This window comes from Buteo buteo, chromosome 8 (assembly GCF_964188355.1).
Source record: "Buteo buteo chromosome 8, bButBut1.hap1.1, whole genome shotgun sequence".
NCBI classification, from domain to species: Eukaryota; Metazoa; Chordata; class Aves; order Accipitriformes; family Accipitridae; genus Buteo; species Buteo buteo.
Window position 1 is genome coordinate 905,667 of NC_134178.1, and position 12,674 is coordinate 918,340.

At 37.0% G+C, this 12,674-nt stretch overlaps 1 protein-coding gene across 9 annotated transcripts in view; it reads right to left on the reverse strand.

Moving 5' to 3' along the window:
- Positions 1-12,674, reverse strand: part of MAP3K15 (mitogen-activated protein kinase kinase kinase 15) — a 100,027-nt gene that overhangs the window by 66,806 nt on the left and 20,547 nt on the right. For 4 of the 9 annotated variants that reach the window (XR_012651222.1, XM_075033394.1, XM_075033395.1 and 1 more), the window contains exons 3-6: positions 11,980-12,003; positions 6,972-7,043; positions 3,407-3,600; positions 754-922 (exon numbers count right to left, since the gene is read on the reverse strand). Coding sequence is in view for 8 of the 9 variants with exons in the window: in XM_075033394.1 (XP_074889495.1) it covers positions 754-922; positions 3,407-3,600; positions 6,972-7,043; positions 11,980-12,003 (459 nt within the window). In the remaining variant the exon portion in view is untranslated. Of the gene's footprint in view, positions 1-753; positions 923-3,406; positions 3,601-4,553; positions 4,605-6,971; positions 7,044-11,979; positions 12,004-12,674 lie in introns of those variants that run through there. The other 5 variants (XM_075033396.1, XM_075033399.1, XM_075033397.1 and 2 more) reach the window with 3 other exon arrangements.

Consider the following 12,674-nt stretch of genomic DNA (forward strand, 5'->3'; position numbering starts at 1 on the left):
AGAGCCAATCAAAATCAAGTTGGATAAAGTGGTGCAGGAAAATACACATCTTGGAATAGAAAGTTGGGTACTGCAGGATGATGTGGTTACCCACTGCTCTCACAACCCATTTATACTTATGAAATAACCAACTTAGCTCCTGATGGAAAAAAATTTCCATAGAATTGTTGGAAATATATTTTAAAAGGGACGTCAAGCACACAGACTGTCAGGTTGGAAATACAGTAAGCAGGCTGTGTTTTAGCAAAAGAACTCATTTAAAAAATAAAATCAAAAGAAAAAGGTGCAGTTATATTTAAAAAAAATTAATTTTTTTTGAATGATAGTTCTCAACTTGGGCACTTCTGGCCAATACAATGGTCACAACAATTGCATTTTCTTAATTTCTAAATATATCTGACTTTGGGGGCGAGAGAGGAAAGGGAGGGAAGGAAGGGAAAAGCAAACATCTTGCTTCAGTAGGAAATTTTTTCTTTTAATTTTTTTTTTTTTTTTTTTTTAGGAGGTTAAAGATGACTAAAAACAAAGGAAGAGACCTCAGGTAATCACCTAATCTGTGTCTCTTGTTCAGAGGCAAAATAAATAAGAGTCTAAAGCCCCTTATGTGACCCAACAGACAAGTCAAACTGTTAACCAATGTAACAACTTGGTGTCAGCTTTGAATCACTGTTTAACAAACAATGAAGTATAGAAGAACAAACAACAGCCAAAATATCATGGTAAAATAATCTTCCTTAGTCTTTAGGAACATACCTGAATATCTCTGTAAGAAAGAAGCAGGTTTATGACAATGTCAGAAGTCAGCACTTCAGTATTATCCATACGAAGCTTAATCCTGGCCAGCTCCTTAGCCAGTTCATCTCCTTGATACTTCTCTCTAGCTTTTCTAATATCATTTAGCAGTGTTTCTTTGTAATAGGCACTAAAGAAATAGAAGATAGACATATGGGAAGAAGACTGTTAGATATTTCTTATGAAGCATGGTTATATTTCTAATAAAAAAATTAATTTCTAATAAAAAGTACCATTTCCTCAGAGTGAGGTGCACATCAAATGGTTCCACATTTTTCATTAACTCATTATAAATATTATACCTTGCCCCACCTCAGACTGTGGGGCTATGTATCGATACGTTTATAACCAGGATTGTGAGATAACTTTATCAACGCAGTAAAACTGGGGCATTTCTTTGCTGCATTACTGATCGTGACAGATGTGGTAATTTGTATCCTAAAGAAGGCAGCAACCTGGATAACAGCGACACAGAGAGGAAAGACCAGTGTGATGTAAAGAGGAGGTACATGATTTTATCACAAAAGGAGGAAAGAGGCTTTCAAAAAAAAGAAACTAAACCAAACACAGGCCACCAAAAGCTGTTGCTTTCTGTTTGGTAAACATAATACATAACGTGGGCAGGATCTATGTAAAAGCCCCCAGTAAGAGCATCTTATTTACACTAAAATCAGTGCACAACACAACACCAGAGCTTTTGTACAATACAAAATCACATATACATTATCAGTACGACAGTTATAAATGACCTGGACAGGCTACTTAGAGATAACTTTATGCGGAGCAGCTTGTGGAGTCTATAGTTTGGAAGTTAGCAGATGTCACCTGACAGATACTCAAGTGCATGCAATGCTTTTTTTGTTTACAAATGGGTATTGCAAAGTATTCAACTTTGCTTAGCATAAGCCCTACACATCACAAAACCCCGTCTAATACACGTTATACCTTATAAAAAATGTGTAAGATGTTTATAATGCAAAGCAACAAGGTCACAGTAAGCGCTATTGGAAAGCTTATAATAGCTGTTCTGATGTCAGTGGAGGTTAGGCCTAATTCACCATGGATTTCCAATCTCAGGTTTCTAACCAGTATTGCCTTCAACCAGGCTAATGATAATTAGTCCTTCCTGTGCTAACCAAACCACAGGGGGATACTGGGTAATGTATTTCAAAAGTATCCAAATGATTTAGGAATGGGAGTCTCACTTTCAAGAATGACCCAGCACTTAACCTCTTTAAACTTATCCAAGCTTTTGGCAGGCATGAGGGATCATCTAGCTACATCTTCCTCTTCACAGGAATCTACCACAACAGTGTCCAATTCTGCAGCTATACAAAAGCCTCTTTCAGGCACTTCAGCCTGAAAATGGGCAAGAGAAATGAAGCTTTACTGCGGGACTTCACAACGCAATTACCAAACCAAAATCACCCACAACCCTGGTCATAAATGTCAGAGACACAGTGTACGGGTAGCTTTGGACAGCTGGTGCCCAGAGCATCTTTTCACAATGACACAAACGCTAAGCAGTACCAAAATTTACTACTACCAGGACCAACTGTGCTACCAGTTTCATGAGTCCACACCACTGACCACATCTCTCCTGTATGCCGACCAACTTCACAGAGCTTCTGCTCCTCCTATTGTCCCTTTCCTCAAAGTGTGCCTGTGTTGCCTGCATGTAGCCTCCCCTCTAGCACTGTTTTGGAGAAGCTGGAGGCAGCCTGTGCTTCTTCAGGCCAGCAATATTCCAGCTGCTGCCCAGCAAGGTGCCAAAGAACAGCAGACCTGCCATGCAGGGAGGTGTAAGAGACAAGGTCTGTGTCAGCAGGGTCATCTATGGGATCCTAAGGGTGGGACCACGTGAGAAAAGGAGTTTTTCAGGTGAGCCTTTCACTTGGGTGGGATGGCAGTGGGGAAAGAGAAAGAAATCCGAGGGCCCTCGGTGCTACCTCATGCTTCAGACACCAGGAAAACGAAAACCTAGAAGCATATCTCTCCCAGTGTTTTCCAGAAATACAAACAAAACCAAACTAGCTGCAGAGCACAGGGTGAGCAACTGGGAAAGAGACACTTCCACCTCCAGCCCCAGTCCTCAAAATTCCAACAGTCCCTTGTAGAAGTGGCTGAACAGTATCATGTTTATTTGGTGATCTCAGAAGGCTAATATTAAACAAAACAAACAACAAAAACCAAACCACAGAAGTTATATTTGATTGCCCATTGCTGCCATATATATATGCTTATTTGGTGACAGAAAAGGACAGTCTTTGGCTTTGAGCTCTATGAAGAGGCTGTGATCTCATCTCCTATTACAACCTTATGCACTGTAATTCATACTTAAGCACTTCACCTTAGCCATGGACTGCCTCTGCTTACTGATATTTCAGAAAGTAACCATAAATCAATTTCTAGCATAACGTGGTTAGTTAACTGCAACAGCTGCAGGACATCGATACAGAAAGCAGTAAAGTTAGTAGCTTCTTTTAACGCTATATTAAGTGCAGTGAAAAATAAAAAATAAAAAAAGCAATGCTACTAGAGATTCTGCATCTTTTTTCATAACATTAAAAAGAGACTATCAAAGGTTCTGGAGGTATATGTGTTGTAAAATTACCATGATGTAACATGAACATCCTTGAGAAGGCTGATAAACTTGTCCACCAGTGGGACACAAAGTGGTCCCAGGATATTGTCCCAGCTGGGTTGCATATACTCAGAAGCTCTTCTTTGGGCATCACTTTCACAGCAAAAGTAGTCAGCAGAAGGTGTGATGATGTATGGAATAAAATAATAATTGCCACTGGAGGCCTAAAAGAAAAACAAGCACAGTTTAGAAAACAAAAGAAAGTGGAAATATGCTTGTGTATACACAGAATCTTTTACTGTCAGAAAAAAACAGATAGATTAGGGCTGGTGCACTATGAAGCTTTAATGCACTGTTTAACACAAGATTTGCAAGCATTAAATTCAAGGAATTTTCTGTAGAAGAGTTATAAATATTAACAAGGGTGATGAATAAGGGTCCAGATCTGTTAAGCAGCAATACAATGAAACTGTTAAATTTTTTAATGTGATGCACAAACCCTAATAGGGTCTGACAGTCATGAGCTAACCTTCTGCTCCCAAATTTTGGGGGTCAGAGACATACTTGCATTCTCTACGATCACTCTGTGCTAGGAAGGATATGATGCAGAGCTCCCCACAAACAGAGAGATAAATACAGAAACACAGGCATTGGAAGGTCTTTATGGAGATGTTAATCCAGAGGACCCTACAAAACATCTGCTGCATGCAGCCATCAAACACCAACCCAGCCAACCAACCAACCAAACTTTGAAATGTTTTGTAATATATGTAAGATTTTTAACATAAAATTCTAGAAGTATAAACCAAAAATCCTTATTATGCCACACAGTGTGTGTTTAAACATGATCAAGGTGCTGAAAGGGGAGAGGAAACAGGACATGCCCTTCAGAGCCCAAGACCAGCAAGTTCAGAGTCTTCAACTCCTGAGCAAGACCCCAAAAACCAGACAAATGCAAAGTTTTCCACAGCTACTAGAAGCACTAGCATCCCATTTTGAGCTATGACAATTCTCTGTTGCTTAAAAGAAAAGTAAACTTTGCATTTCAGAATAACTAGGTAGAAGCACTAAAGCATGGGTCAGCATGATACATCTAACACAATCAACTACCACTAAATACCCTGCACCCACCACATTGGGGATATCAAGGCATCAAACACGTAGAGCAAAATCATACCTTTAATTTTTTCATATCATCTAAGCCTGCAGTAAAGCCATTTAAAGTCACCTTGAACAATGGGAGAGTGCTAAGATGATGGAAAGAATGGATATGAAGATGGCAGATTTTTATATGCATTAATAAACTAGACAAGAGAAATAAACTGTTCACAGGAAGTAACAACATAGGGCATGCAGTTACTAAAAATACAGATGGAATAAGAACCTGTATCAGTGACATCCTGTTGCTGATCTGAGTCTGTAAGGATTTAGAATTTTAAATTATTTCTAACAGATAAAGATCAAGCCACATTCCTTCCTCATAACGCCTACAGTACAGTATCTATGTTGTAACAATATCATTATCTGTTGCAAAGTTATCTTTACTTCCTACTAAAAAAATCAGAAAACTTGCAAACCAAACTACCAGTACATTAAAACAACTTAGTCTCAGGTTCATCAAAATAAACACTGAGTTCAGTGCAATGCAAAAGCTTCTTGTGTATAAACTCTATTCTTAAACCTGTAAAAGTGAATTAGCTCTTCCTGCAATGGAAAAAAAAATAAATCCAACTGGCAAGTATGATGTATCTGGTGACGCAAAGAGACCTGCAGTTATCTACTGAAAAAGCAAAGCAATTTTCAGAAAAATATTAAATGACACGTGTGAAACACTATATTTATTCAGCTGACTTCTCATCTATTAGACTTAGATTTCTTGCCTCTTTTTGGATAGTGAAATCCATGCAATTAAAACTACATTTTTAGCCATGACAGACGCATTTTTGTGTGCAGAAGTCAGGAACCCTGCACATATCTGAGCAAATCACCTTTTCTGAAAAGCAACCAGCCTCAGTTTTCTAGCTTCTTCTGTCCAATATTTACAGGCAATAAATTACAAAGCCCCTTCCTGCAGAGTTTGTGGCCTAAGAGAGTCTTTCATATCTTCGTTACATCAAAACCCAGTTCTGTCCATCTACTTTTCTTACACTATCAAGGGCTAGAAATGCCTAAAAACACCATCCTTGCTTCTTCAGATTGTCTACTCAGGATGCTGGTCTCTGACACCAAAAGCTAATAATTATGAAAATTACTGTCCTGTCATACACCAACTACTGCTTTTTAAGATAATGAATAAATGGCACAGGTATGTATGAAGTAACATATATAGTAATTCTAGCTGCAAATATATATAATCTAAAAATCATGACTCAATTGTAATAGAATTATAAATTCATAGTTTATAAAGACTGTATGCTGAGTTGGTTTATTTCAGGATTAGTAGTTAAGCTATTTTTATTGTCTTATTTTGAGATATTTTTAAGTTAAAAAATACAAAAAACGAGCAGATGGAAAAAAAAAAGCAGCTCTCAATAGCTAATCTTCCAGCAACTAATGTATGCCCAATATGCTAGCAATGTAACTTTTGTATTCAATCACAACACTTTAAAATCTACCACAAAAAGAGCCAAAAGTTTAGGGAACATAAAAAAAAAAAAGGAAATAACTGCAAGTAAGTTGAGAGAGGGACCTGTTCTTCAGAGAAAAATCGTTAAAGGAATTAAGCACAAAGCCATGCCTTTGCTGAAGGCTTGAAAGAGTTAGGCCTACATAGGCCACTTTTAGGCTCTAGGCAAGACAAGCCAAATGTAGAGTGCTTTTTGGCTTAAAATACTCCTCTAAACGTTTTGCTAATACTGTTAAGAGTAAACTCTTGACCTTAATAATGTAAACAGGCTTATTAAAAAAGCCTATACTGCTAGTTATTCCAGTGCAACTGTCACTTTGTGACGGAGATGTTACACTAGAATTAAAGAGCTTTTTTTTTTTGCCCAAATAAATAGTGTTGAGTAAAATCTCTGCATTTTTAGAGAAGGAATTATGCCTGCACAGCTAATAGCCTAATTATTTCACTCAAGCCATGCAGTTCATTTTGCCACTTACTCAAGCATCAAGAGTATTAGGAGTGCTTACCCTACCTTACAAAGCAGCTAGAAGGAAAACACATATGATAACAGAAAATGAACTGCATTCACTCAAAGAAGTCACTAACTTTTGACTGTTCAGGGAGTTTAATCCACTGTTGTCTTAAGAATTAAGGTTTTCACTGTATTTTTCTGTGATATCACATTCCTATCCATCTTGCGCTACAGGTGACTAGGATACTATGAACTTTAAAAAATACTTCCTCTTCTAAAGTTGAATATATGCAGTATTTTTATGTACAGACTGAAGAGAGATTATCACAAGACAAGCATTCTAAATGCTCAGGATCTAGTTTGCAAGGAATGAGTACTCCAAGATTACAATCACTTTGAAGGGAAGACCCTGCCAAACACTATTCTTAAAGTATCCTTATACATCTTTAAATGCCTAGAAACATAGTAATAAGATGGCGTATCTATCCAATAGAAAGCAGATTTAAAGAGATACATACTTTGCCTATCAGATTACCACTGTGATATTCAGGAGGTACTTGAACCCGAAGAAAAGCTTTGTGGTTGTCAACCTACTCCAAATCGAAATAAAACAACAAAAAGGAAAACACCACCACAAAACAGCATAAGAATCAAAAAGACAGACATGACACATGAATAGAGAAGTTATTAAAGAAAGAAACAACAGAAAATTAATATAGATATTTATAGCAAGTCCATATTTACAAGGCCAAGAAACCAGTGCAATACTTTGCCACCCAGAATGTAAGATTTCTCTATTTACATGATTTATTTGTCTATACATCTGTCATCATTAAAATGCTTTCAAGTCTTATTTTTATGAACCTAACAAATTCATTACCTGCTTAGTTAACTGTAACTCAACCACTGCAAATACGCATCCCTTGAGATAGTAACATTTCCATAAAAACTAACTTTCATAAATAAATTTTAAAAGTCCTATTTTTCATTATATCAATAGTAACGGTGGCATATTTCATGATTGGAAACATTAAAAGTAATATTTATTGGGTTACCCATTGCCTTTGTACTATTCTCCCCTCAAAAGGAAAAATTATTGTCTGTATTTAAGATGTTCCTACTCCTCTTTCATTCTGTGCCCTTTTGCAAACTCTTTTAATACTTCTGCTGCCCCAGGCTTTTTTAGAAATATATCATTAAATGACCGTATCATATAAACTTTTATATATTGTAAAAGTAATCAGAAAATAAAAAATAGAAAGCTACACTGCAATACTACTTCTTCAGATTATTAAATTCATATAGTGTAATCATACTTTAGAGTCTTGGCTCTCATTTCAATCCATTGGGGCTACTAAAATGGAGAATATGAGTCCAAGTGCCAAAGTCTTTCCATTTAGTTTTCTTAAATGTTCATTGCCCTGAAACAGTAGATACAGTCTAATTTATACAGCTACTGAAACTCTGAAGAGGCTTTCTGCCAATTACAATAAAAAGTGATTTTTCAACATAAAAATTCCTTGTGGCAAGAATAAATTGCAATCCTGCTCCCTTTAGATCGAGGAGAATTTTTGCTAATGACTCCTCCATGGCCCAGACATTATTCTCTGCTTACTCTGAGCTGCTACAGGATTTAATGAAAAAACAAAACAAAAACATTTAAATGTCTAAAAATACTTCATCAGGCCCAGAGGCCTAAGTATACTATAATAAACCTTTTGGTTTAATAGCCAGCTGACTTTCCTTTAAATACTTTCCCCAAAAGCAATTAACAGGGTTATTCAAATTTCTTCAGGCATACCATCAACTAAAGAAAAATTAACTATTAAGTCTGTCTCCTTATATTCTGTACTTGCCATAATTATTCTTCCAGAGTGGGAAGTTCTAGTTTGTATTCTCAGTGCCACACTCAAACAAACTGAATGGATCAAAGCATGTATCTCTAACTATGTGCAACTAATGCTAGGACTATTGCCAGAAGGACTGTACATTTTGCTTCCTGACTCCAGCACTTTTTAAAAAGCCCCTTCTGCAGTCTTTCCTTCACCAAATCTGGGACTTTTTTTATGCACCATTGCTTAGAATTCTGTAGAGGGAGAGGAAAGGGAGAGAAAATTTCCCCAATAAATAAAAAAATCAAGGATAGCAACAAAATGTTGCATCAAAACAGAACAACTTTCCCATGGATTTTGTCTATTACATTGGTTTGGGGGAAGATTATTTTTTTCAGCATTTTTTGCTTTCGAAAATCCTTGAAATTTCATTTCTCCAGTAAACCAATGTTTATCTGACATCTAAAGAAACTCCAAAGCACAAGCCCATTTTCCACACATAAATCTATTTTCCTCTACCCTACAGTCCAGTAGCATCCACTGTGCTCTCAAACGTTGATTTTTCCAGAATGACAGAGGAAACAAACTGTTCTGCAAGACTGCATGTTTGCAATTTATTTTATCAATGATAATTTTGACAGAAACTATGAAGCTGCCCTAAGTAAATTAGGAGAAGATAGTTCTCAAAGCTCAGAGGAGCTCTACAGAAGGAAACCTAACTGATGGGACACAGAATCTTGACCTTGAATTTCACGTCAGGGCAATTCTTTCTTGGGAACTGAACTTCCACAGCCAATAATTCCTTCCTTTTGTATCCAAGTATGCAATAAATTATCAATACAGAATTTTAATTGCTTGTTTGGGGGAGTCAAGTAGAACTGAATCACATTCCCCATCTTATCTTATCCCTGAAAACTTCATTCCTGGATGCTAGAAGAAAGGAAGGAAGGAAGGAAGGAAGGAAGTTCTCCTACTCTTAGACTCTTTTTTCAGATGGTAAGCTATCAAATCTCTGAGACTCACACCACCACAGCATGCTGCTGTGTAATTTTCACTGTTAGATCAGCTGTACTCAGGCCAAAGCCCAAATGAATTGCTGACCTTTTTTCTATGCATTGTTTTCAGCTGTATGTCCAGTTTCCTCACTCTTGGCTCCTCCTTGATGCTGAATTAGCATAACAGTTTCCCTACAGGGAAAACATCGATTTTCTTCAAGGCTTACTTGTAATACACAAAAGAAAATCACCACAAAGGATGCACTAGACATTCATCTTCTCTGTACATTTAACATGGTTCCACACCTATTCTGTGCTGATTTTTTTGCACCTTTGTACATGACTTGAGATTTGCAGGATACATAGAAAAGGTGTGGGCAGGGAAACCTCAGAGAAAGCTCCCAGCTGCAGTAGCCTGCACAGGGAGTTTCACTTGTGTTGCTGGAAAAATGGTGTGCCGTGCCTGGTAGCAATCTCAGTTGTTCCCCTTCCCTCGTACAGAGTGCAGATGTGTGGACACAGAGCTTGTAAGATGCAGAGGGAAATTCTCTTCATGAAACAAGCAATAGTATTCCTGTAGCTACTTCTGGGTTGGAAGAAGGTTTAGCAGATCAATTATCTATCCTCTTTCCAGCATGTCTCCAGGCCCTAGTGAAGAGTGTATTTAAGCTCTTCTTGCTGTTCCACAGCTATGGCAGAGGCATACCGACACTTTTCAATCAGGAAAAGTGAAAGGAAAATATAAAACCCTAGTACAGGGATATTAACTATTGTATCTAATATTCAGCATTTAAATTGAAATGGTTATGTAGCTATGTACTTGATTGGACACAGTAAATTCACATCACTTTTGATCCTACTTAACTAGCACAGCAACCCTTATTAGCATTTAACTTCAAACAAGACATTGCCCGTACAGCTGTAAAATATTTAACCAAGCAGTGAAGCAGTGGTACCAGCAAACTGCATGCCTCTCATGACAACTCATTGGATCAGAAAGGAGGGGAAAGCAATTGTCTATTTGAAGTCTAACTCAGAAAAACATAAAGTTTTCACCCATTAACTATTCAGCTTGCCAATTAGTTTGTTGTAATTTCTGATTTAAAAACTGATAAAAGACTGCAATATGGGAGTACCTTTATCTAATAAAAGAGAATATGAACAACCTCAAATAACACAAAAGGGTCAGGAATCCATACTTGGTATTTAAAGTAATTTATTTTTTCCTCACTGTATTTTACTCACAATTGTTTTCTTAATTTAAGCACTTGAAGAAAGTGGGTTAGGCAATCATCCTTTTTAAAGGAGGGATGAAGATCCTAGTTTCAGGACGCCTCCCTGCACCTTTTGTTAGCCACATAGTGTTTACAGGTCTAATACTAGGCCCTGCTGTAGAAACCACATCACCAGATCCATCTTCTCTTCCACGTGAAGGGAAATACCCACCTCTGTGGGAGAAAGAATCTGCCAAAGGAAAAGATTGAAGGCTGCTAATCTGACTGTACTAGGCTGAACTTGCCACCATCCTCTTTGCCTTTACTGCATTTCTGGAATTACCACCAAAATGGCTCAGTCACAATTCCCTCTCTTGCTCTGGAGGGAAAAACACATGCATGCCTGTGACATTTTGACCATCCACCAAGTGAGGGATAGTAGCATTCACAAGCAAATCTGCCTCATTCTGAGGCCCCCTTCACTGAGCTACAGACCAGTAAATGCAGCTCACATCTCACAAGTGAAACTAGTTCAAAGATCACCAAGACAGACAGGAAAATGACCTGGATTTACTCACACGCTCAACCTGATCTATCTTTAGCCTACATGCAGCGCTGTGGCCAAGTATAAACAGCAGCTCAAAATAAACTGCTGTGACTAATGCATTATCTCTTCTAGTTCTATTTTAAATTATTAGCAAACTCTAAGAACTTTACATTATTTTAGTCCTGCTCTATATTCTTCAGAAGAAAATAAAAGTATATAGTGAATGTGAGCAAACAGAAAGGAATAAATCGACGTTTAAGATTTTTGTAAATTCAGTAGTCCTTAAAATAACAGTGTAGAGTGTTTAATGAAAATAACCACTGATATGATGTGAAGTATGACAAAATATGTAACTGTTTATGATATCATGGCATATTGCAATAAGCCTAAAATAACCACTAAATTTTATCTTGGTTCAGGCTTGCTTACAATTTGGCTTTACTTGCATTAAGGGTAAGAATATTTTTACCTTGGAAAATAAGCTTTTGCATTCCTAAGTAAAATCTGTGAATTTGTGAGGAAGAGGAGGGGTATACAGTAGCCAAAGCTGTTTGAGATACAAGAGTGAGACCTATTAAGACATCACACACACATATATATTTGCACAAGTGAGTGAAAGTGGTAGAGGGAGAAAGACTGAATTTCTGAGTTTACATTTTGAGAATCAACCTAGATATATAACGTATACCTACTAGCACTTTTCTAGAACTTAAAAAGGAACTTCTAAAGAAAAGTAATTTTTAAATCTAGCTTTACTTTGGAAAGGAAGTCAACAAGATTTTCAACAAGATTTCCACTAGTTTCAATTATATATAGGTAAAACAGACTTCCTTCAATCATATAGAGCATATATATGCTTGGCAGCTTTGTTATTAGAGTCACTTTAAATGTAGTATTTTCATTTTGTGTTTTAAAATGAATGTGGATTTAATACTTACTGTGTTTTTCTGAGATACCATATCCTGGGGGGGGGAAAAAAAGAGAATAAAAATTTTTATCCATTTTTACTGGGAATTATTACTTCCAATAAAAATAACTGGTATACATATAAATATACACACATACAGATGTGTTCTTCACAGCGTAATCCATATTTCCTGCCACAGAAAATTCCAAGTAGAGAGACAGAACAACATCAAGAAAAGTCTTAGTAGTTGAGGTTAGGAAAAGATTAATGATTCAAAGAAGAAACCTATTTAAAGAAGAGCCTATAAGATGAAGAAAGTTGTACTTGCCAGTAACCGGAGTTTCTCAGGCTGGGTACTCCCCATACCCAGTCACACTCCAGGCATTTGTGAGACAAAATCATTCAAAGCTGGAGATTTTTTTTTCTCTGAAAGAGTATCCTTAACATACCTAGGCCCCTTTCCTATCTGGATGGGCACAGACCAACACATTCCTCCTACATCCTAATTCTTCTCCCCTCAAAATCTAAAGAGAGATATTGAAACTATGAGGCAGATGATAAACTAATGGGCATGTAAACCAGTTTCTGGTAAGTAACTTCTTCCTCCTTCTAGTGATGGTTTACCTGTTCAGTGAACACTGTTTGGTGAAACTAAAGAGATCTCCAGGGAAATCACACTACAAATGTTAGATATAGACTTTTTTCTAAGCAAAGTTATTGATGTAA